At 36.4% G+C, this 26175-nt stretch overlaps 2 protein-coding genes across 2 annotated transcripts in view; both read right to left on the bottom strand.

Annotated features, from left to right (window-relative positions):
- Nucleotides 1–26175, bottom strand: part of LOC147910200 (mannosyl-oligosaccharide alpha-1,2-mannosidase IA-like) — a 302227-nt gene that overhangs the window by 124618 nt on the left and 151434 nt on the right. The gene's annotated exons all lie outside the window — the stretch shown is intronic.
- On the bottom strand, nucleotides 21273–24562 carry LOC105150034 (facilitated trehalose transporter Tret1-2 homolog). The gene is given in 2 exon segments (XM_011062829.2): nucleotides 21273–22387; nucleotides 22389–24562. Coding segments are annotated over 2 exon segments (1509 nt in total). The 5' UTR covers nucleotides 23846–24562; the 3' UTR covers nucleotides 21273–22335.

Raw genomic sequence — 26175 nt, 5'->3', positions numbered from 1 at the left:
CAATGGTGCTGGCGAAAACGTCAAGTAAGCAGAAGTGCGTAAAAATAAAGGTAAGATAATATCACCTTTGCAATTAGAATAAAAAGAAAGTAAAACGATATTTAATGTTCGCCATCTTTTCAGGTTTTGTCAATTAGAGCATTCTTTTCATTAACGATCGTCGCCAAACACAATGATTAATTTGTGAATAAATAACAGAGAAGTATGTGATAAGAGAGTAACATAAATTGCAACGTAAAAATAAAAGTGCCATAAGAATATCATTTTCGTGAAATGGCGCGTACTTAAGAACGACCTAAGAAAGATTGGCAGTATTTTATGTTTGTGGTTTCCCGGACATACTCAATAGGATGAGAAAACTTTAGTTTCGAGAATCGTTCTTCGACCCTCAGATCTCTTTCATGAATTATATTCTCACCTCAGGGACTCATTTCAGATTATGAAATGATGATGATGCTTCTGAGATTACATCTGTGTGTATAAACAAATTAGCGACCATGTATACTTTTAATTAAAACATGATATATATATTCCATTTAGAGTTATGTATATACTAAAAACAAGAAAATAATTTATTTAACGAAAGTATTTTATTTAACATTAATCACATACATTTCATAACATTTCAAGTTTATGATAAAAGAAATATCATTAAAAATAGAAAACCATCCCGAGAAGAGTGACGTGAGAAAGCACAGATAACATGAACAATGCATTGATTTTAGATTAAACCATAACAAGGAGGATCGAAAACCATTTCGTGGCCACTCATGATCACTTACGGTACTCTCTCGACTATCCGATTAGGGATTAAATTATGACGTATTTCGATGCCACATGTACGTCGTGGATAATGCATACTGATGGTGCATATACGCAGCGACACAATACTAATTTATGTCTCTTTGCGTCACATGCTGTGTGGCTAGCGGCATTGGTGAGAAATGCGTGACGAATATCGGTGGAATCGTCCGAGAAAATCATAATAATGCATGATGCGACAAATAAATGAAACGTAGATACAAGAATAATAAAGAAGAATTAGGCACTTTTATCGTGCGATAATTGATACAATATATTATAATTAATGAGATTTTATGGTTCCAATATTTATCTTTTATTTAAATGTCTTATAGTATAAAGTGTTAAATAAATATCTCATCACAAAAATACCTTTCACTTCAATCATAATATTAAAAAAATATTTTCTTTTATAAAAAAATGTTAAATTCATAAAAAGCATGTGTATGTGTGTGTATATATATTAGTAATGTATTTTCTGAAATATATTTTCTGTTGACATCGTCAATATGTAGGTATGTAAGAATAACAAATGTTTCTCGGCGTCAGATAGCATCGTCGGTCGCTTAGCAATGCTAATAGAATGTAATTCTATGTTTAAGCTTGAGAGACACTCACATTAAAGTGTCCGCGTTCGTCTGTGACGAGATGGAAAGGGTTAAACAATAGCGAGACTGAAACACGATCACGCGAAATGTGTCAGATATAATTACATAAGGCATTACGGGACATCTGAGATTTATGACGCGCATTATGTATTATGTATTGTAATATCACTCTATGTGGTACATAAAGAACCATAGCGACCGAACGTATGACGGGGGTTCGACAAACACATCACGCGAAAGAGATCTATCTTGCCGTGGCCCAGGGCCACCACGTTCATCAGCGCAAATAGCCTCTTTATACCGCCGGTGATGTCGGCTGATGTCGGTACCGGCGATGTGGAATGGCATGTATAGCTTAACCCCGGCTCGGTTGTGCGCTTCCGCGCACACTCTCGCCGAATAACGGACCACGGCCCCGGGGAAAACGCGAAATTGATTTTACTCTTGATTTATGCAAGGCGATCGTTGAAAAAGTATGCGCCTCCATAAAGGTCCGTATCGACGCGCTGCATCAGACGTTCTACCAGACTCACGTGAATATCGTGCCGCAGCTCTTGGATGCAGATCGAGGTCGAGTGTCGTGTCTGTGTCATTTATTCTCATTGCGTGACAAAATCTCATAACATTTAATTTTTAGTGAGAAAACCATGAATACCTCTTCACAAGCACTGTTACCAGTTGGACGATTCCCATAAAGTACTTGATGATCCTAGAAACGATGTTAAGCGACCGTCATGCTAACTACATCGGTCTACAACGATTGTCGAAACAACATGCTGCTACTGTATCTATTAAATTCTATGTAGCAATTCTATGTAATATGCTGAAATTCAGAACGGTCGATATCACGATAGGGTTAACGCTTAATGAGCTAGTATCTACACGGTGTAACGTACATCGAACGTGTCTCACGGTAGATTTTTTCTAATAACCAATCTTCTATCATAACCATCAAGATCTTGCAATATAGCAAATGTTGTAAACGGAATCCTTCTAGTCCCATCGTGTTGCAACGTCGATGGTTGCAGAAAATCTATATAATAATTCCGCTAATTCTAAATCTATCTCACATCGGAGACAGAAATTTTATGATAGTAGAATTATATGTATATAAGTAAATTTACCGTCATTAATCTGTTATCATCTTCAATGATATTATAGTATTAATCTTGCTGATTTGTCGATTTATGTACCACAATATTCAGAAAAGTATAGATGCGCTGCTTCCCTAAAACGTCGTTACGCCGTACCGACAGCTAATAATACGATCGATTCTTGTATACATGCCGAACCAGCTTGTATCTACATAACGTGCATAACGTGCATGGTGTAAATCATAATCGAGAGTAGATTTAGCTCAACGCGTTATCAGGAGTAGACTACCTAGCCCGTAAATACGCCGGCGCTTTTAAGATTTTAAACCAAGCTCTATAAAGGTAATGTAGGATGAGTACCTGGCTAATGCAATCAGATAATTCATACGATGGTAGAATATTAAATTTAATAATTATGCGCAAATGCAGTCTAGAAGCAGTCAAAGGATATAGTACAAAATGTTATTCGACGATAAAAATCCTTGTCAATGAAAAAAACTTGTTCGGAGAAATATTTTCAGTTCGTTGATCTAAATATTACAAATATTAAAATAAGTACTAATGAAAAAGCGATCGAGAACGCTTGATCGGTAAAATCATCAGGAAAACGTCTGAAGAGGTTGGACAACGAAAGGCCATTTCCAAGTAGCAAACTGATGCCTAGAATTGATGCCTATGATGGTAGTCTAGACAAAACCAACATTCAGGACACCCACGTTTACATACATGGCCAGCTGATGGTGCACAATCTATACGCGATGGTGATAAATCATGATTTATGATAACAGAAGTTCCATTGAAATGAAATAGGGGCACAGTTTCACCGTCTGCTATAAGACGCTGCCAACACGCTGGTGTCTCCGGAGATTCATCGTTCACGCACATGGAATATTTTATACAATTTATATTAAATTTTTTCCAAAGTAATTCGCGGATCAAAGTTTAATTTAAATGCTAATTCAAAATAATTATTGCGGATTATTTTATAATATGATTATATTTTTTAATCAGCAAGGATTATCAAAAAATTTATCTGTTTCTTTATTGTTATAGTTATTACAAAACAGAGAATTATCAAATAAAAAAAAGATTTAGAACAAAATACTTAATATAAAATTAAAAAATATAAATAAATATTTTATGTAGTATGTTGCAGTTATAAACTCTTCGCACTTTTTAAATACGAATAATGTATATGCTGAAAGTTAATATCTGTGAAAACGTTAAGAATATCGTAGGAAGAAGTATCGACAGCATTTATACAATAATATTGATCGTATGGGACTCCCTTTAGACCGTATAAAATTTTCTTCTCGGAGGGACTCTAAATTTAAACATCGTCTCGATGGAATCGCGAAATTTCTGTATGTTAGACATTCTATTTTTATCAATATGACAGCGATCTATTCCATTTATTTGTAAAATAATGCATCAATAATTAAAAGAAAATTATGTTAAATAATATAAAAATAGATATTATGTAACTATCGCAAATAATTTCAATATTTTCTTTTCAACGCATATAATATTACAATGTGATACTTCAAGCATCGATCGAAAGTATTCGCGTGCCGGTTACAAAGTGCCGAACGGAGAGGGTCCCCTTTCTTCCACCTCCTCGTCGTGTTCGCCCGGTAAATCCCAAGATCCCATTACCCGTGTCTCATCCATAGTGATGCAGATTACAATAACAAATAGGCGGCAGGGTTGTGGCCCTCTCTGATATCGCGGAACAAGAATCTCTTCTTTCTTCTTCTCACCTCACCTCGCCTCTCTTTTTCTCGCATCTTGTTCTTTTCCCCTTAGATTCTACAGCCCCACGAATCTGAGAACACTCGGAATCGGCTGGCTGAAGAAAGAAGGCTCAGGTAGCACGAAGTGGAAACGAAATCGTGACTTCGACCACGACTCAATTTTCAGGTGTAATGTAAATGCTCCCGCAGGACAATGGGCATCCACCAAACGACGTCATCCCCCTTTCTCCTCTCTCTCTCTCTCTCTCTGTCTCTCTCTCTCTCTCTCTCTCTCTCTCTCTCTCTCTCTCTCTCTCTCTTTTCCTTCACCCCACTGTGAAATGCTGACTCCTACAAGGAAGAGTGCAAAAACTCAGCGAGAACATTGCTTCTCGTGTCGATCGATTCGGTTGATTTAGTTGGTTCTCCAGTGGGTAACGTGAATTCAGCGATCTCTCAATTAGCAGAATGGTCGCTTTCAGACCGTATTCGCTGGTTATTTTATTGGAAGCAACGTATGGGATAACTGAATCTTGTTATCAAATTACTTGAAATACTAAAATCCGATTAAGAACCAACAAACAGAAAAAAAAGAAGATTTTACATGTAATTTTTCATAATTTAATATAGTTTTGAGAAACACAGATACAAACTTATTTTTACGCAAATAAGTCTAAATAACTAGCAATATACAATAAATGGACATATGTTATAAATCATATGTTTATTATTCTAATTAATAATATAACTAATTACTCTACTATAGCATGAAAAAATCCAAACTATGTGTCGTATCTTTCATTTCAAGCTTGCAAAAGATTAATGATGTTCGTTTGGACAGCGTGATGAAACGCGCTTCCACGGCTTTCACAGTTTTATCATGATATAAAAACTAAAAGCGAGGACATCGAGTATCTAAAGTGCCATGGCGAATGAATCACGATATATAATGGTATAGTAAGAATCTCTTTGGTCGCGCAAAACTTCGTCTGAAAGGAATCTATGAAAAGGCAGAAAGCATTAAACCAGATTTCCTATTATCACGACGCGATTGAAAACTCTATGAATAATAATGTCTTTATTTATGTACTCGTTCAAGAGAAAGATAAATTTCCACGCTGCAAGGATCTCTTTAAAACGGAGATTTTCACTCCTATCTGTCTCACGAAGCCCTCTTCCTCTGATCACCTCGAAGCGCTGATTCCAATTAAGCGTCTTGGATCTTCCTAGAGGAACAGGAATCGATCGCAAGACGACATTAACTCGTCAGAGTCGGTTCACGTACACGAATTGACGATTCTACCGTGGCATGGAATTAAACGTCTCGATTAGATTCCTTTCCTCTACGATCACTGCACTTTGGATCTCAATTGATCGATCGAAGAGCGAAGTGTCAAGAACAGATTGGTATTTTATTTAGCGTTAAGCGCATTACTGTTTAAAGAAAGCTGCAAATTTTATTTTTACTCTTTAATTTTCACTAATGACATTGCACGTAATATTTTTTGCTTGAGAAATAAATCATTTTGAATTCATCTAGACGATCATAATGTGATAAGTGATGTCCATAGCCAGTCGTAAGCAAGATCATAAACGCTTTTCTTCGACGATATTTACTCGATCACGGTCTGCTGATAAGATTATCTGCTGTTATTACTCCACCTATAGAATGCTCATAAACTTTCTCATGTGAGAAATAAATCGTATAAAATGAAACTTAGTATTAGTGTACGTAGTAGTTTCATGATAAAATAAATTTAGTATTAGTAGTTGTATGTAGTAGTTTCATGGTAAAATAAATTTTTCAAAAAAATGATGACTGATCTAAATTGTTCTTTTATTAAAAGTTCTATATATTATATGTACCTTACATACCTTATATATCTTTTTGGGTTAAAAACTTATCATTATTATATGTATATTATTTTAATATAGTTTCAAAAGAAATAACAAGAAAAAAAGTTGTTACAAAAAAAACTTAAACAGAAAAAATATAAGAGAAAAAAATAAGAAAAAATCATACAAAAAATCGATTAAAAAGTTGATAAAAAAAAATTTTTAAATATCACATTAAAAAAGTAATTGAACACAAATGAATGAAAAAGATCACATTCGATCAAAGCGAGTCTTGGTACCTAATAATATTTTTATATATTAGGTGTTGGAATTAATTCGTAGCGTTTTTTAATGAAAGAATGTTATTTATTTCACATGAGCATTAAAAAATACATTAATAAAAGTACTTCCCATCACTTGTAAAACGCTACGAATTAATTCCAACACCTAATAAATTGTTACGATTTTATTTATGATATTACGTAATCCAGCTTCAGCTATGATTATGTCAGAAACAAATAACCAGCGTTCAGTTTGCTTCAACTGAAAATTATAAAAGTTCATAAAAGTATTATTAGGCATTAAGATTCGTCTTGACCGTCTTCACTCATTTATGTTAAACCTTTTTCCATCCATTTTCGCTTAATATTAAAAAAACACAATGCGGCGATAGCTGTTTCAGGTTAAAAAAAAATCTTCCGTTCGTGAATTTTTTATATGCGGTATGGATTGCTGTTAGACACGTAAAAAAAAGAATGTTTAAATACTCTCTCAGAGGGATGATGAAACTTTCATTCATTGTAAAAATATGATGCATCAAAATGATTGACAATCATACAAAATATTTCAATATATTATAAGCAGAACACTTCAGATTTTTTTTGCTTTACCGTGTCATGTTTTATATCATATGTTTTATATACATACGTGTATATACATGAATACAGATGTATAATTTTCTTTCAAACCAGGGTACGTATTATGGAAGAGAAAATAGATTTTCGAAATAGATTCTGAACAGAATTATTCTGCTTTTTCCTAAACAATAAAAATCTAAGAATAATTGAACATTTCGATTGAAATCCATTCCAAATAGTTAAATGTATAATATTATATGTAAATGCGAGTTACTATTATTTTGTTTACCACAAGTATTTTCGAGCTTATATATCGTTTCAAATTTAATTTTTTCGATTCTATATGCATTATCAACGCTTCGTAAACACAGAAATATTTCAATTACATACTTTATTTTTAATTTCTTTTAAAATACCTATTCTTTGTTCCAAAGATCCAAAGCAGTACATATGTAATAATAAAATAATAATAAAATAATCTTTAACGTCACATTATTGTGTAATTTTCCACAGATACAAAGCAACTTGTAAAGGAGAGGCCAAAGGCGATGAATAGAAGAGACGCAAGGTGTATCCCGTAGGGTGTAGGAGTAAATGTTTGTGGTTTCCAATAGGATGATGTTTACTCTAGAACAACGCCTAAAGCGCGAAGGGTAGACTGAGAATTAGGGCAACGATGCAGGACACGTCGAGCAATTGCAAACCAACTAATTTCCTGCGATTCCTGAGAATCTCCGTTTATTATTATGACAAGAATTATTCTTTCGAAATAAAAAAATAAATAACAAAAATAGATGCATCAAGATCTTTATAATTAATATGGTCTTTCGTGAAAATATAATTAATAATTTCTTGTCTAATCTAAAAATTTGCCCAGATAAAAATAGGCCAAAATCTGATTTTAATCTTTTTCACTCATTTGTAAAAATTTCCATATACCGTAAAAGTTCAAATGTAATATTCTTTCACAAAGTACTTCCATATTTCGCTGCAAAATGTACACGATAATGGACGCAATATGTTAAATAACTCTGACGAAATGATCGAGAGAATACGATTTCGCAGTCTGATTCTGGATTGCATACATGCACAGCACATTTGCCTCTTACTTGTCGACGAAATTGTTCAGAGACCACGATATCTCTCAAGCGGTTCCGAACCGGATAAGGAGCTTCGGTTTTCCGCAACATTTACATTCGATTAGAGTAACTCGCCGTGGTCTCTCCCAGGCATCCTGCATTTTCCCGTATGTCTTTCGCCAGTCTCGTGCTCTAGCAAAAGCACGGTCGCAACGACTTGCTTACCTGAAGAAGCAGCGAGGGTGACTTCTCTTATTGCAATCTCTCGATTGGAAACGAAATGGAAGATATCGGAATAGCTGCCTCCTTCCCCATTCCTCTTTTCCTGTCTGTTGGCGAACGTGCAGCTGGGAAAAATGCAAATCGACCGACCCGAGGGACGTATTGCCCACAGATAGTATTCCGCCCTTCTCAAATTTGAAATGTTGGGGAGGAATTGGTCCCTGCGATAAAGTGGAACCTTTCTATTTAAACTCATGGTTGAGGAAAAATCGGAAGCGTGACAGATAATACTTGATGTCTTCTCAAGAAAGTAATCCGGTAAAGAATTAATCATGATTCGGAGATACAATTACGACGTATCGAAGGGTAGATTCCTTTCTAGATCGGCATAGTTATATCGTTATACCACTTTGACGTAGCAGCCATATCGGGTTTCGCGCTTCGAGAATTAGCCCAATTCCCGAGCGAGTCGCATTCCTTTGGATTTCCAGCTCCAGCATCAGCGAAATTTCATTGTTACGCCGCGCCGAGTTAGCAGGAGCCAGATTTGGCATACAAAGCGGCTAATCCCAGACGTTGAATGCGAGTCGTGAGTTCGCCGTGCGCGTCGATGCGACTAATAACTTTGTCCAGTCGGCTACCAGTCCCTAGAAAGCGGGATTAAACTCGGGTTTTGAATTATATCGCAGAGACGTAAGCGGCCGGCTGCGCGAATGAGAGAAAACGGGGCACCGGACGCGTTTTCCACGCTGCTTTGGAACAATGAGCCGCGAAAAAGTAATGAAACACCCCCAACGCGACTACCCCGGTGTTCCGGAGCTAAAGCAGCATTATCTTTTTCGTGAGAGGACAGGAAACGACCCCCTCGTGGACGACTATTCTTTTCAGCAACACGAGAGTCCACGGGACTCTTCTTTAGGATTTATCGCGGAAGGAAGAGCTGCCGGGAATTATGAAAACTTGACTGGCTAGCGGCAAAGGATTCTCCGGGTTGCGCCGCTGTTTTTGAAAAATTTATCGCGCAGCGCGTCTCTCGCGCTTAACTAAAGTCTGCAGTATATAATCAATTTCTTGATATTATCACACGATGTAATTTTAGAATATATATTCTTCAAACAATAAAATGATTACATTCGAGAAGTGTAGATGTGATGCAAAATAGATTCAGAGCTTGTCGACGTTCTAGAATGTTTGATAACCAAGCGCGAGATAGAAGACACGCCTGTGCGTTTTCCATACATGCTCGGCAGAGCGTGTGCGTATTTTCTCGTGGAGTGCACAAGGGCGAATTCAATAACGTGGGCGGAAAATGGAGAAGAGTCTTTCGAGACTCTCGGTTTTGAAAAGAATTTCGTACATACAATAAATAATATGACGCAGCAACGAAATACCTTTAGATAGAACAACCGACCAAAAGAGCAGAGGTGGTTCTGTCGCGACGAGAGACCACTTTCGACGTAAAAAAGAGAGGCGATGATATACCTTTTATGCGCGAAAAATTGCTTGACATTTCTCGACGAACAACCACTGTTTCTATCGTGATATCGTGAACAGAATTCTGCAGGATCGTGCAAACGTTCTAATTTAAACTCGCTTGATTTTCCTAGCTTGAAGTTGAAACGACAAATTTTCGGAGTTTGTCGAGCTGGAAAACACGAGCACGGCTAAGCAGGTCGTTAGGTCGAACGGATATATCGCATGGGAGTATGTTAATGTACATTTTCATGTACAGCATATTACATAGGTCAAAAAAAAGGAAGACTATGCTCAAAGATTACTATATTATTCAACGTTTGAGGATTATGCGAGACGTAATCCTAAAAAAAATATTTGATTTTACATTGAGATATTCATATTTCCTGATAAAAATAAAAATATACAAGCGTGTTGTTTACTGCATTTTCGTTTGCGAACAATTGCAACTTCGGACAATGTGTGTTAGTGCCGTGCAGATTTTTATACGATAATCCCCCTGGCTGCCCTGGCAGCGTAACTTTCGACGAACCGGCTTTGACGTGGTTATGACTCTACTCTGTATGATCACTATAATTACACGACGTCGTGGCGGCTATTAATGGCTATCTTATTGCCGCATCTAATTGCGCCTGCGGACTGCCGCAGGCGATTTTCGTGGGTCCTCTCCAAGAAAAGAGTTGGACAACTCGCGTAAAACGACCGAGTAGCCTCGAGTTTGTGAACCTCATTTTTACCTTCGCCCCAAAAAATGTACCTATTTACTACAAATTATTTTTATGCGCGACCGCCACAAACTTCTGTTGGAATTTTCACGAGTTTTCATACACACTATATAATTACCGCATTCCTCCGAAAAATTATTGTAAAAAAGACTCTATTCGAGGATTCTCTCTTTTATATGTAGAGACGAGTTGCTGTTCGCAATAACCGCAGCATCTTTTGTAAAATAGAAATTTCAATCTACTATGTAGTTGTGAGAATTCTCACTACATCAAATGTGTTGTGTATGGTCACGTATTTTTTCGAGACGAAGAACTAAACTTGAACAGCTTTCTCGTGTTGATTTCTCTGAACTTTTTCCACGAAATGCGCGATTTACAATTCTCATTCTTAAAAAGAATAAAGAAACAAGAAGTAAAAGAATTCAGAATAAATCGAAGGTTTTAACGGCAAATGGGTCTAGATGGTACTGTCTTTTCTTTCTATATTTCAGCAATAAAAAAAAATGCACTCAATCAATATGACCAGAAATATTCGTGTATATCCGATACTAAAAAAATTACCGTAAAAACAATTTCGTAGCTAAGCTGATAATAATAGAGCTAAATTTTAAGCTTAATCCTAAAGTATTAAAAGATAATAGAAAAAGATTTCTAATCTGCACTTTCCTCTCCCAGTAGATCCCTCATCTTTTCACGGTGTTTCTTTCTTTCTTATATATGGCTTATATATTTTTCGAGAAGATCCACACGAAACGAAAGAGAGAGAGAGAGAAAGAGAGAGGGAGAGAGAGAGAAACGGTGGAACATGGACAAGAAATAGGGTGGCAAAAGATATTAAGCTTCCGACGTTCGATCGCATTTCAGATTGCGCAAGGCTCGAATTCCACACGGGATTGAATGGGATCCCATTCACTATACTGCCGTACAGAAGCGGGGGAGTTGCGGGTATATATTTCGCCTTTTCCGTTGGCGGTTAATCCGCTTACGCGGAAAAATTTCGATACGCCGCGCGCTTTGAATATATACTTACACAGGTATGTAGTTGTGTGTATAAGTGCGTGTGTTTAGATGCATACATGTGTGTATATATACATATATATAAGTCGTAATCTCTTTTTCGGCGAGCGGGCAGATCCGCAAACTGGTATAGGTGAATGTACGTATGCATGTGTATGTGTATGTAGATACACAGAGGCCGATTGTGGTCGCAAACGTCGTAGACGTATTTACTTGCGGCAGGGAAAAGTTGGTTCAACCGAACCGGCTACAAAGGTTTCCCGCTCGGTGCTAGATTCTGGATATATTTGGAGTTCCGGTGCGGATTTGTGGATTGCTTGAATTCACCGCGAGCGAATAGCAGGCAATATGATTGAACGTTTATCGAATAGAAGAGACAAAGAATATGTGTCAAATTTATTTAAGAATACATAAATATACTGAAAAATTTAATTTATTTTTGAAAAAGGAAAAATGTGACGAAGAGATATAGAGAGGGGGGAGGGGGGAGGGAAGAATAGAGACAAATGTCTCTATTCCTTTTATAAATTTATTTATGAAGAAAAATAATTTTTTCCAAATATTCGTAACAATAATCTAGTTATCGATGCATTCAACGATGTCAAGATCCGATCTTTATTAATATGGAAACAGAAGACAGACATGGACGCTTATAAATTTAGCAATGAAATGAAAGAGCTTTCAAGATAGACGTAAATGGACGTTATTCCCGATACTTACATCATATTAGATAGCAAGGTATAAATGGACCGGACATTACCGTCAGGATCACGTAATCTTTATGTGGTGAAAAGCGAGCATTCTGAACGCTGAGCCACGATCGGCAAAAGCACGATTATATGCGGCGATAAACTAAATCGGCCGGAACACGTGCGAACGTTTTATCAAATTGATTCACGGCCTAGTAATGTCAGTGATCGGCGATAGGCGCTTGTGTTCCGGGAACGATTGTGTGTGAAAATCACCATGTTGTTCATCGCGCGCGCCACTCGACGATATACGCGCTGAAAGGCGCTTGGAGAACCGTTAAGTGCCGCAAAATATTCCGCGATCAACCGATAACTCGCGATGACAATAAAAAATTATGAGATCGGATTTAAGGGAGGAGGAAATAAATCTTCGCGTTGCATATAAAAATTTTTAATCCAATTTCACTGATTAATGTTCCGGTTTCTGGCTATGAAAAATTTGAGATACACTACATTTTCTCCTGTTCATCGCACAATTAACAGACAGAAAATAAACGTAAATAAACAGGAGAAAAAATGCAAAGGAGAGTAATTAGAATCAAAGTTTGATATTGTTCAACGTTTCTTAGAAAGTCTTATAATAAATCTTGTTAAAATTTTCATCACTTTTTCAGTAGTTAAAAACGCTACAAATTTTTCTCGTAGCTACATAAAATTTTATTATAAAAATCAAAAATCTTTTGAGAAAAAAGCAATTATAGGTACAAGAAACATCCGGTCGCGGGACGATAATTGAGTGAGCACAATCGCGGCGGTCTTTTCGCGACGACGAATGCACTGTCCATGTATGTGTGAGTGATCGTGTGCACGAGGAATTGGCGGTATTCTCCACGCGTCAGCGAGACGGCAAGCACATCGTCATAACCGGCTTAAAATCGCCGGTTGAACACAAAGGCAACGCACGACAATGATGCCGGCGCAGTCCAGCACCGCGGACATCAGGCTGACAATACCCGGATTATCTTCGGCACGACAAAGCCGTCTCGTAAAGCCAACCCGGACAGGTCAGGCATGCGTCCGCTCGATCGCCAGGACGAGTAGCGTAGTCATCGGCACGTGTACGATAACGCGGTAGTTTCACTCCCATTTGCCGGTACAAGCAAGAGTGGCGTCGTTATTACTTTCTAATTTCTTCCCGAAAGAAAGGAAGGATCTACGGCTTGTAGAGAACGGCTCTTTCTACGATCCGCGCAATACTGTATCCGTATTACGGATATAAAAGGCCTTTAATTGAAAGGTTTGATCAAGATTGCTTGTGTACTCCTGTCTTTCGGTATCGAGCACGTTGTTTCTTTGGCTCTTGACGTTTTATTTCCAAAGACGTCTGAAGAACAAACGTCTAAACGATACATGAAAAGCGTAACTTATAAAATATAATCTTCGAGAGAAGTGCATTACTGGAATAATGCAAATCATGTCAGCAATATCGAAAGATATGTTAGGATAGACATCGCCCGTAGAAGACATTATCCCGATCGCTTGTACTTCCGCAACGCTTTTGTACAAAGGCGACGCACGAAAAGGCTATGACTTTCATTTGCATGATTTATTAGTGAATATCGATTGTAAATCCACTGATGCTGGAGATAGTAAAGAGAATTGTCCGACGATTATTCATATTCCTATTGTCTAGATGCTTACCAAAGAGACAGCTTCCCTACTGATTGTAAGTAGATGGCAAGAAGAACGCGTGCTATCACGTTCGTTTTAATCGGGGAATGAAACTTCCGAGTCGAGTGGCGTGCTGATGCACACGATATCGTAACACAGCACACGATATCGCTTTAAATTTCGGGTATATCGCCTTCCCGCAGTATTGCTGCTTTGTGAACGATAAAATAATAACTACCAATTTGTCCGATAACCGAGATAGCATCGTATGCCATTCGTGCTACCTTTTTTTCCATATATCATGTTCATTTCGCATTTTTGAATATTGCAACATTTAAATACCCAATTCTTTGCTGTACAAATTTCTCTTTAGAGAAATATTATTTTTAAAAATTATATTAACAAACTTATAAAAAAATCTTTATCAAAATTAGAATTATCTACTTTCTCGTTTTTATAATCGACTTTATAAATAATATTTTCTCGTCTTTTTGATAGCTCTTTGATTTTTTGCAGCATTTGGATATTCAATTTTTTGCTGCACAAATTTCTTCTTTTTACAGAATTATTTTTCAAAATTACATTGATAAAAAAAACGTTATAAATTTTTATCAAAATTAGGATTATCAACTTTCTTCTTTTATAATAATCGATTTCAGTATCTAATTTATTATTTCAAAAACGATTCAGATGAATTATTGTAAAAAGTTATTCGATAAATATGGAACATGAAATAGAATAAAATGTTAACAATAACAGTAAATAAAATGCAAAAAAATTTATTAAGATTATCGATTAAACAGCTACGGGAATTACTCGACCAAAGTTTTCGTCACTCTCATGTCTTGGCTCCTCGTGCTTCTTTCTTGACGTGCACGTTTGCCGACTAACAATGAGAGTTGGTCTGAGAGTTCTTCACAGTTCCTCGTCTGGATGCGTCTCATGTAAGTGCAAGTTTCCATGCACATGCCAGATCGGACAAGGACTTTCAGTAACACGTCGACACGATTTCCGTGATTCAGACAAGTCGTCGTGTCGAAAATCAGCTTATATTTCGAGAGTACTTATTGTATTTCGAATCTGAAATAGAGAGAGTTTCTCCAGTAACTCATTCGCTCCAAGTATTTAATTTCCATCCTATCACAGAATCCGCTGTATACGAAGAAAACAATTACAAAAAAAATAATTACTGCTACAATCGAAAGTTTAATTCAATAAACGCTATACACACACACATTTCAAGATATTTCGAAAATAGGTCCGTAGAAATCGTAAAAACTTTACAGACTTTCAACAAACAAATTTCAAAATTGACGGGAAACAGGGAAGATCTTTTACGACTTTCGAGTAGAAATTCAAGGATTCGTTCCGACTATAGCTATATCTAAGTACGGTAGCAGAAGCAATTACCAGAAGATTACTGCAATTGCGAGTGAACGGCGCACCTATACTTCCGAGGACATTGATATTCAACTAGGAACACGCCGCTGTAATTTCCCGTGGCTATCTCCGTTCGCCACTTCTTAGACGATTTCCTTTGCTTTACTGATTTAGTTTCACTGTTCAAATTTCATAGTCGATAATTAGCAGTAACCAATAATCAAAGAGAGAGGAATAATGCATAATGAATGGAAAATAGCATCGCAACAGATTGATCATTATTTTTCGCCAAATGTCACTAATTGTTCCGTTTGTTTGATTGATGTATGTTTCGATGTACAGAATAAGCAATTAATGAGATAAAATTGATATTATTTAATATTTGCAATAAAAAATTAGACGTTAAAAATTTTGCGTAATGGTAAAAGATATTAATAATAGGGAATTTTTGTAATACCGTTTATTCAGATATCGGTGAACGTTAAGATCAGGTTAGCTTCTTCTTAACAACTAATTAAGAAAAGGATAAAGTGACTTTAGCGTTCACTGCATAGATTCACGTTAAAAACTCCCTATTAAATATAAAAGTTTTCATTTCAGTAAATATTCACGTAATTAGATACTTTCAGAAATTTCATTATTTATTCTTCGTGATAGAATTTTACTCCTTTATATACAATACCGTATATTGTATATAAAGGAGTAAAATTTTTAATATATTCTAATAAAGAAGAATAAACGTTTACTGATTTCTTATCATCAAGAAGCGGTTTACAATATTTTTCTCGTAAACGATGTTGACCATCAAGAATAGGAGTTTCACACGAATCGATATGCAATCGACCTTTTGAGTGTAAATCACGACAAAACATTTTGCTGACAAGGAAACACGGTGAGTGCAAGTATCGTTTGTATACCAGTCGCCTCATCTGCGATAAAAATGTATTAGAGAATCTTATATTCAAGACCAAACCCTTCTCGGCGAAGATAAAGCTGAGCACAATGCTTCCTGCTACGTGCCTGATCTGCATGCCGAGCAGAATAACGTGCCTCTTGCCACCCTCGATTGTATGTCATCTACTGCTATTTCAAAATCCACTTTCCCCTTAAACAAATCCGATCATTGTGTGATCTAATACAGAATACATTTAACAGGATTTACGAAAGACTACGGCTCATAATACACGTATCTAATCGCTTTGACCGATCCACCATTACCATTATAGTTCGCATATACTTTTCGTCTGATTCGCGTGATGGATGACAGGCCGAATAAGCCTCTTGGTGGTTTAAGTCGTCGTTTAGTTGAACCCCCAGTGTTCTTCCTTGATACATTGTCCTCTCGGTAAACCGAAGACGCTACGAAACACGATCGTGAAACACTGTTACGTGGTACGTTATGTGAGGGAAAGACTGTCCGGGCGATGGTAGCAATGACACACGACTGCTCGTAAAACATCGCGGGAAAGCGCCTTAAGGTACCGGACGTAGATACACGTACGCGGTTTATGCTCCAGATTCCAGCCTCGTCTGGCCACAGCTCGGTTATCTGCAGCTCGCGTTGCGAGCTAAAACCCTCTGTGTTTTCCGTCGCTGCAAAAATCCAGCGATCACACGGTTCTGGAGCAGCGCGAAAATGTATCACCGATAAATTCTCGTGAATTTAAGTCGCTTTCTTTTTTAAGAAGCTTACCTATATACGGTCTTTTCCTATTTTTGCATAGAAAATATTAACGAAGAAGGCTACAAATTATATCATGTGATTTCTTTCATTATATCGATGTTATTTAAATTTGCTTCCTTTATTTTTCGTTGTTTCGCAATATTTATTTTCTCATTATTCATCAGAAGAAAGTTTATAATTACATATTTTGAAAGAAGTGGGCAGACAGGGAGATACAATATAAAATATACTATATTGCTCACTATAAATTACTATACAAGTTAATAATATATTAAAACAAATTGAAATCTGCTAATTGTTTTGCACTCGCCCACAAGTTGAACCTAAATAAGATTAATTATAACTATGTCTATTAATATTATTCAGCTTGAACAAAAAGTTACTTTTGTTTTCTATGAGATTGATTATCTTAATTTGCATGATATTAATTTTTTTCGTATTTAGAAAAAGATATTATAATCTTATTTTAGATTTATAAGTCTATATTTTTATAATTTTACTTCAATTTATTGTAAATCTCATACAACGTATCGTGAATTAGTGAAATCATGTTTATATTATCCCACGAATGAATTCACCAAAATGATGAATTTTCAACCGTTTTAAACACAAACAAAGCAATATCTGATCATTTTATAATCAAACATCATCAAATGTTGGAAGAGCGTGATATCCCTAGCGATATAGATGTTATCATTTTATGCAAAGCTGAGGCTCAGGACCGAATGTAGTTTCAACTTCGAAATAGAATTTCATGAAGTTTCAAGCGATCGCGGGCGAACATCATTTCCTGTCCCGAGCTTTCTCAGCAACGATTCTACGGTCGATGATGGACTTTTGTTCGCGTGATTTCGGCCCGTAAAGGTGAACGTTTTCCTTTCGCGCATTGGACTTAAAATTTCACGAGGCACGTGACGCTGAAAAGAGCACCGAGATCGTTACTTCTAATTCTTAGAAAGCAATGACGCTTGAATTTTGCGAAAATTAGATTACAAAATATTTTGTGTATTCTCTCAAATTAATAATTTTTAATTTTTTCTGCACAATATACACATATTTCACTTCTCATTATACAATATAATAATCTTTTTTGTTTAAAGATATAGCTATATAAAAATGTCGCATATATATATATCATTCTATATATTTCAGTGTTACAACTATTAAAAAATGTTTTGCCCTACATTTACCTTTATAATTAAACACTTTCATAATTATAATTATGTTTTACAAAATATAAAAATACATTTCTGAAGGAAAAAATAATCAAAATATAGTTACAATAAATTTTCATTAAATTAATGATAGGATAAGCGATTGTTATAAACACATAGAAAAGGTAATAGCGTCGTTAAAAGAAAACAATACAACAAAGTTACATTACTTCATCGTCATATTTAGAACACTGCAACTTTGTTACCTGCCGGTTAACTTGCGACTTTATGGCAAATACCATCATCACGGTCCACGAAACTTTCAGAGTGTTGTTCCTAAAGTCGATTCCGACGTTACCTCCGGCTTCGTATACGTTTCACAAAAATTGCAAATTATTGCCACCGCAGGCGCCGCACAGGCGGAGAAAAGAGCAAGGAGGAAAAGAGGTCTCGGAAAATCCAGTTCGTTTTTATCACCCTGTCAGGCTCTTAAGCAGAACTGATGCGAGGAACGACATTTTCGTTAGCGGCCAAAAGTAGAGTTGATCTCATCGTTGAGCAATGTCAGGATAAATCGTTAAGTTTGGTTTTTCTTGTTTTAGTAAAAGATTTGTTATTTCTTCTGCTTCACTTACACTTTTAATCTCCATTTCAATGTAGTATTTGTATTTCTCTTTGTTTAAAAATAATTAAAAAAATATTTACTTTACTCCCGAGGCGATTGCGTCAGAATATCGAATTTATCATTTTTAAAATGCATCCAATTGAAGATAGAACATACGTAACAATCAAAGAAAAATAGAAAATACAGCAAAGAATTCATTTCAAAATACGTTTTAATTACTAACAGAGATAAGCTACATAGTGCAAAGAAATGTCACGCAGAATAACGGAAGACGGTAGACGATAAAGATTTAATTTAATTTAAAACAAAAACTCTCTCTTTCCCTCTCTCTCTCTCTCTTTCTTTCTCTCTCGATGCAGGATAACGTCCTTTCTGTTTCGAAGATAAACCGGTCAACCTTTATCTCCCGCTCCTTACTTCCAAAGTGCGAACCGGTATCCTTCCATTACTTTCTTTTCTCGCCGCTGTCAGTGGATTCCTAGGACTTGATAAAGTTCTAGATACTTTCTTTTTCTCACAGAGACCACCTCGTTCCACGATTACTCGCAGCGGCTGGAGATCGCTCCTTCAATTTTGTCAGAAAGTCGTGAACCTCTGCTGGCACCCAGATTTAATCAACGTTCTGTCCTGCAGCTCGTATAAATTTTCTAATGACATCGAAGAGTTTGAGTTTCTCATCGGAAGTGACAGACTGCCGACGCATAATTACAATGAGGTGCTTCTCTTTGAACTTCGACATCTCGTGAACAATGAATAATTTTGTAAAGATTTAATGACATAGCTCGTATTGACAAATTGTATGGAACGATGAATTTTACGATTGTAAAATCATGTACAATGCAAAAGAATAGTACTATAGGCGGAGAACCGGTAGATGTAATCGCAATTTATTAGCCCCGCGCGAAACATGTGTCAAAAAGAAGCCTGCGATTACAGGGATTGCGCTACAAATGGTCGCAAATACGATTTATTAAGCCGGACAAAGAGTCCCAAGGAAAAAAACACGCATAAACAGCGGTTACGCTTTAAACGACGCGACTGTGTCGCAATGTTGCGATAAAAAGTACCGCTTACAGCAGCGTTTGAAAAATTTAATGCAAATGGAGTTGCGCTTTATTGCGTCGGGCGAGACAGAAACCGCCTAAATTTTTCGAAACTGTGGCAATCTACGTTCCCTAGACAAAGAATAGCGTCGAGATATAAAAGTAATTGCTGTTTAATCGCTCCGTGTCGCGGAAAAGCGTAAAGAATCTCAAGATATCACTTCATAACATAGACATAGAACAGTAGACGATGATGACCACGAGGAATGTTCATGAAACACATAAAACTCACGCGACGCGTGTCTGTTGTCGCATTTTTATTTTACCAATAGATTTGCTATCCTTTTATATTTTTGTCGCTGCATCAAATTCGTATTATTTCAATATTAATATTATGCGAATATCTGAAACTATTATACAAATATTTACTCGAATTTTTAATACCTTTTTGATGTGCTGTGATATGAAAAAATAATAAAATTATTTTTTGTTATGGATGTTAACATATTTTTAAGTTTAACATATATTTACAAACGCAATATTTGATGTTTGATATCGAAAAAGATATTATTGAAGACAAACATTCCCTAATCCGCAATATTTTGTCTCTAATTCAATACTTTCACTTTTCGAAACAAATTCTGTTGGTTTCACAATGTGTTGCCTAATGAATTTTTTTCTATCGTTCGTATCGAACACAAAGATGTGCTAAGAATTCACTCAGCACTTTGCAAAAGTCAATACTTTTTACACTTGAACTGCGATATATATTTATAATATGGTGACTATAGAGAGATCCGAATCAGTACAAATGTCGTCTTGAATCGAGAGTGCTAAACGTTCTCGCTCGACTGCATTTTCCACTGTTAAGCTTCTCAGGGCGATAGATCGAAGAGAAGTCTAAAGTGCTTCACCGTCGATGCAAAAAGCGCCATTGGCGCGACGTTATCGCGTAGGGACCACCTAGTTTTTATTCCTCTCCATTACACGAGGACCTTCCTGAATGGGCCACGAGAGAGGACGCACGACGGGTCATTACGCATTCATGAAGATTATATGCAGTTCAGGCACGTCGCGCGTGGGAAATTGGGCCGAGATTGTCCTTATCGTCATAAATCACGTGTGATATCATCGACTTTTCATTCTCAATCACTGTTGATCGTGAAATCTTTCAAATCGTCAGATTTCTTACTTCGGCAGAAGTGTGACATTTTTTTTTCAATATCCATAAACACTCAAAGATAAACTAATTATATATATAATATAAATGTATGTTCTTGAAATTTTTTAATCGATATATAAAGCTGTAATAATAATAAAGATCATATACTGCTGCAATAATAAGTACAGCGTTTTGTCGCTGCAAGATTTGCGATCAATATTTTGCTGTAAATTGAGTTTAATTTTTTCGCGAAGACGAGTACTGAAAATGGCTGTAGAGTAAAAAGAAGCAAGGATAACGTAACGACCGCTTTGCGTGCTTGCAATAATCAACACGAGGCGAGCCGAATAAGAGCGTGGTCGAAGAAAAGAGGGTAATGAGTTAGGATTGGGGATGAAATTAAAAAGAGAAAAACCATCGAAGTTTAGCGTGATTCTTTATTGCGCTTGCCTTTGATACTACGAGATTGAAATCATGCCAACAGAAAGAGTGATTTCTGAAAGATCCATCCTATGAATTACTGTCAAATAACAAACGAATAAAAATTAGTCCAATACGAATACAAGATTAAATTTATCACTGTCGAATTTGATTGGCGATCATAATGTAATTTATGACGATTTATACGACGCAAAAACAATGTAATTAAAATCGAAAACGTGTCATTTCTATTGAGAAACTTTAATATCTACGTGTATATATTATATACGGTAACAGATACGTCTATCAACCGGAAACTGGAAACAATCTTTATCTTCATCGCCTTGAAATCTCGACGAAAGGTAATGAATCAGGATTCCTCGCATTTTAATAACCTCGACAGCACCGCCATCATATTTCACTTGCGTACGCGCCTAAGTCATTGCGCTACCCGCAAAACGTCACGCGAACCGCCGGGACGAACCGTAATTTCCATCAGCTGCGGTAAGTGGTCCGAGCAATAATCACGTGAGAACGCAATTTTACGGTCCGTCATACTGGCAAGGCTTGCAGTTAAATTTCTATTGCTCTAGCCGCTCCGTCCCGACGGCCGCAGAGTCATTATTTCGACGCATCAGTTAATTTTACGGTACGACCGAAATGTATCTGATCAAAGAATGCGTCGTGTCGTCAATTACGGCAATGCGAAATTGTTTGCGGTAATGCACAGTCACGCATTACCGTCAAATACATCATCGTTGCAAGTTGAACTTCAGTAATCTCAACATTCAAGTCCCGATTTATAAATTACGTAAATTTTTCAAAAGTAGAAAGAGAAGACGTAAGCAGATGTGCCTACTTTATGACATGCTAATACGCTTCTTTTATGAAAGAGAAAGCAATATATTCCATACTAAAATAAAATATATAGATTAAAATATATAGATATAAATCTGTAGATTCCATTCAAATTACATGTATAAATACAGAAATTATTACAATATTGATATACTTATAAAAATATATATGTTGTAATCTATGTTCATTAATGATCATCATTTATCAACCAATTTTCTTATCCAATTCGTCGTTTTTCTCGGAAAAACCTTCATCAAATGTCCACATTTTGTGCTTTCGGTGTGTAACATTTCTTGTCTAAATATATCTGAATTTCCTGCAAGGTTTTGTTCTTGGTTTCAGGAAGAATGAAGTATAAGACACTGCTCCCGATCAACGTCGTAATGCCGTAAACGGCGAATGTACCTTCAAGCTGCATAAATTCCATCATAAGCGGCATCGTCTTGATTACTATAAACATGCACATGTAATTGAAACTGGTTGCTAATCCGGAACCAAACTCACAATACTTTCTCGGAAATAATTCACCGCAAAGCATCCAGGGTAGGGTAGTCAATCCCAGTGATACCAGAATGATGTAAGTAATGATTAAAATCACGAAACTCCAAGGTTTTCCAATGTCAAATGTCAAACACACACTTAAAGATAACATTATGATAGCAGTGCCATAACAAGATATAAACGTCACAGTGCGTCTACGACATGTTTTCAGAAGAACGCACATGAGAATAGCAAATATCAGACGAAATATGTCGATAATAAGCATTACTGCATAGGGCGAGTGCGAGAAACTCACCAACATCTCGACGCAGTAGAAAGTCATTACGTTAGAACCCGAGAACTGCATGATAAAGAAATACAGGCAGATGATGCTGAGAGATTTCAGAAAATATCGCGAGGTCCACATCTTTTTTTGCGATTGCAGTAACGATCGTTTCTTGATTTTCTTGCCTGATATTTCCGCTAGTCTAATGGTTTCCTGAAAGGAGTATTCCTCGAGTGATTCTTTGCCACGGAGGTATATCCAGGAGCGCTTCGCCTCCTCAAATTTGCCTTTACGAAGTAGCCACAATGGACTCTCTTGCGAGTAGACAGAGACTATCCAACAGATTACAGGTAACACGCCACAGATATACGCGGTGGTTCGCCAATGCAGCCAAGTTCCCATCGCGTGACACGCCAATATACCGACCGAAAGGGTCAAGTTGCCTGCCCCCAGTAGAATGCCACGTAGCAGAGGGTCGCTCGTTTCACTCACGTAGATCGAATATATGGGCGCCAAGAACCCGACACAGTATCCAGAGAGAAAACTGCCTGCTATTAAAACTTCTATGCTGTTGGCGAAACCGATAATCAGCCAGCCTATAAGATAGACAGGAAATATTAGCATCACCGATGTCTTTCTGCCAAGTTTTTCCGCCATAAATCCACCGGTACAACATCCTGGAACTATTGGTAGAAGTGTAGATGCTGCGATCCATGACTCTTGATCGATACTGAGCACTTCGAAATGATCCGCATCCGCAGATTCGAATAAAGATTCGTTATTGGCCGTAATTGTCTTCAATTGCGGAAGAAGTATCGCGCTGTAGCCAAACGACATACCGGTTACGCAGATTCCGATCAATTGTCCCGAAATTGTTAACAGTTGTCTGAGATACAGCTTGAATTTGGTATCTGGTACATCACAGTCTGGTACATCATTCATCTTCATTACGATACAATAATATCGATTATAAAAAAAGTCAGAGATGTTGATAAAAAATAACGTAACTATTCACTATTTGTAATATGTGAATACACTTATCTACGCTGGAATTTTATCTCTTCATCTTCCAAATAAATTTCTTCAAATTCAAATTAGCTGAAACGCACTACGAACGATCGATAAAATGAGACTGTCATTAGTAGAAACGTTGGTAAGATACTACAATTAAATAAAAATTGCCCGATAAATGACTTATATATGTAAGCGATATTTGTGATTATCTCTAAAGTTATTAAAAATGCACAAGATTTTAGGTCACGACTGATTATATTTTATCTCTTCCACTCTTTATCGAGTAACTGCTGTTAATCGTGAAACGGATTAATTTTAACGTACGATAAATGAAATAATAAAATACCAACAAATAAGAATAATCCGTGCAGTTATGCAATTACATAAACAACATCAATTGCTAAAAAATTGCATCTACAGGTGTCAAATGTTGTAACTAAATAATCATTTGTTAGAAGAAAATCGATTAATTAATTATTCAGTTACGGAGTTGTTGAACCTTTCTGCTCTTATAAAAAAATACAAAATATAAATCCTTCAATTTCACGGTTGTTTTCCTTAAAGAGGGAAACCACTATGTGTCAGTCATATAATATTACATCCTTTTACAAACTAACAAGATGTAATCTTCAAAATGATTTGAATACCATTGAGACTCTTTTCAAAGGCTTTAATGCTCGAAGCTACTCAGATAATATCTACCAGTATATTCTCAACAATATTAATAAAAAATGATGGAAAAAAGAGCAAGATAAACAAGCTATCAAGATGAAGCGTTCTATAAAATACAAAACAATGTTATTTTTTAAACTTATCCGAAAAATGTCGAAAATGCAAATTTAAAATTTGCAGAACAAGTATGCATTAATTATCATAATGTCTGTAATAAAATCACAGCGATAATTTGAATATTAAAAAATAAATAAAAAATAAAACTGAATATATTTCTGCTTATCGATTAAATGAGCAATTTTGTCTTTTTCTTTTTTTCTTATCACATAGCAATTAAGAAAATCCGAAATCTATGTGGTATTATACAAATCCAATCCTACGTCTATATTATTTCACAAAAGTAAATTCGGGTGTCTCGTGTCGAAATAATTAAGTCAGTTCACCGTTCTGCCGTGTAGAAAATTAGACGCACCACATGCGTGACGTACATACGTCCTCACATGAAAATGAAACTGAAATTTCCATACATCTCTCTTCGCGTGCAAAATAATTTTCCCGCAGCGCCTCGGAATACGCGTGGTATTTTAACTAGCTGAAAAGGGATTTAAACGATCCGGGATAGCGGCCGCGAGAATTTGAGAGCCGTGAATTTAATACGCACCCTCGTCGAGCGACGGGGTGTTTCGTATTTTGGACGGCTGCCAAATGCGATTTTCACGTTATTTATCTTTCGCGAGCGAGGATGGGGGTCGAACTTGTACGCATCGATGTGCCACAATGCATCGTGTGCTTGTTCCGGCGATTAAAAACTAACGACTCCGCAGTAATGCCAAGCGAGAGATATTTAACATGCTTTCGGTGTTTCAGATGTAATTAAACGCTATTTTTACGTTCTTGCTTCTAATTTCCACCATTAATTTCAAGTAATTCTTATTCGTAAAATGTAAATATCATTTTTTCTTCTTTACAAAAATTACCGTACAATAAAAAAACTACATAGAGAAAAAAGTCTTTTTATATATATTTTCAACATGTTTTTATCTTTAACTTGTTAAAATCTGTGCTAAAAAAAAAACTAAAGAAATTACTTCTACGAATGATCTAATTTTCTCGGAAGTGAAGAAAAGAAATCTTCTTCCTATTGACTTCATTTGAGACTTTACCGTAAGTTTCGCGTATTTCAGGACCGGTCGATAGTTAAAATTCTTACAACGCGAAGGCAATCAGTAAACCAATAGAAATCAAGAGCTTGAACGGGCAAATAGTGAACCTAGCAAATTTCCGCCAATTCTATTACTAAATTTCTAACTCTTTGATATACGGTAAATATTCTGTCGTAATGTACCTGTTCATCTACTTCGACTCACGTCGCGTACGAGTTACGCCTTTTAATGTCGAGGACTCTCAAAAGTCTCGTTACTCCTGCAAGCCTGCACTTCGACGTCAGAGGAAGAACTTGTTTAACGGCAAATGCTTTTACGAGTATCCGTTGAGATCCAAGAAGCTAGTGGGTGCATTTTGATGAACTCGAGAAAGAATGAAAGTCAGATATAATTTCATGAAAGCAAAGCGTAATAGTTGATAAAAACGAC

This window comes from Acromyrmex echinatior, chromosome 3 (genome assembly GCF_024713525.1).
Source record: "Acromyrmex echinatior isolate Ae372 chromosome 3, ASM2471352v2, whole genome shotgun sequence".
Taxonomy (NCBI): domain Eukaryota; kingdom Metazoa; phylum Arthropoda; class Insecta; order Hymenoptera; family Formicidae; genus Acromyrmex; species Acromyrmex echinatior.
This window is presented reverse-complemented; position numbering and strand designations above follow the sequence as displayed.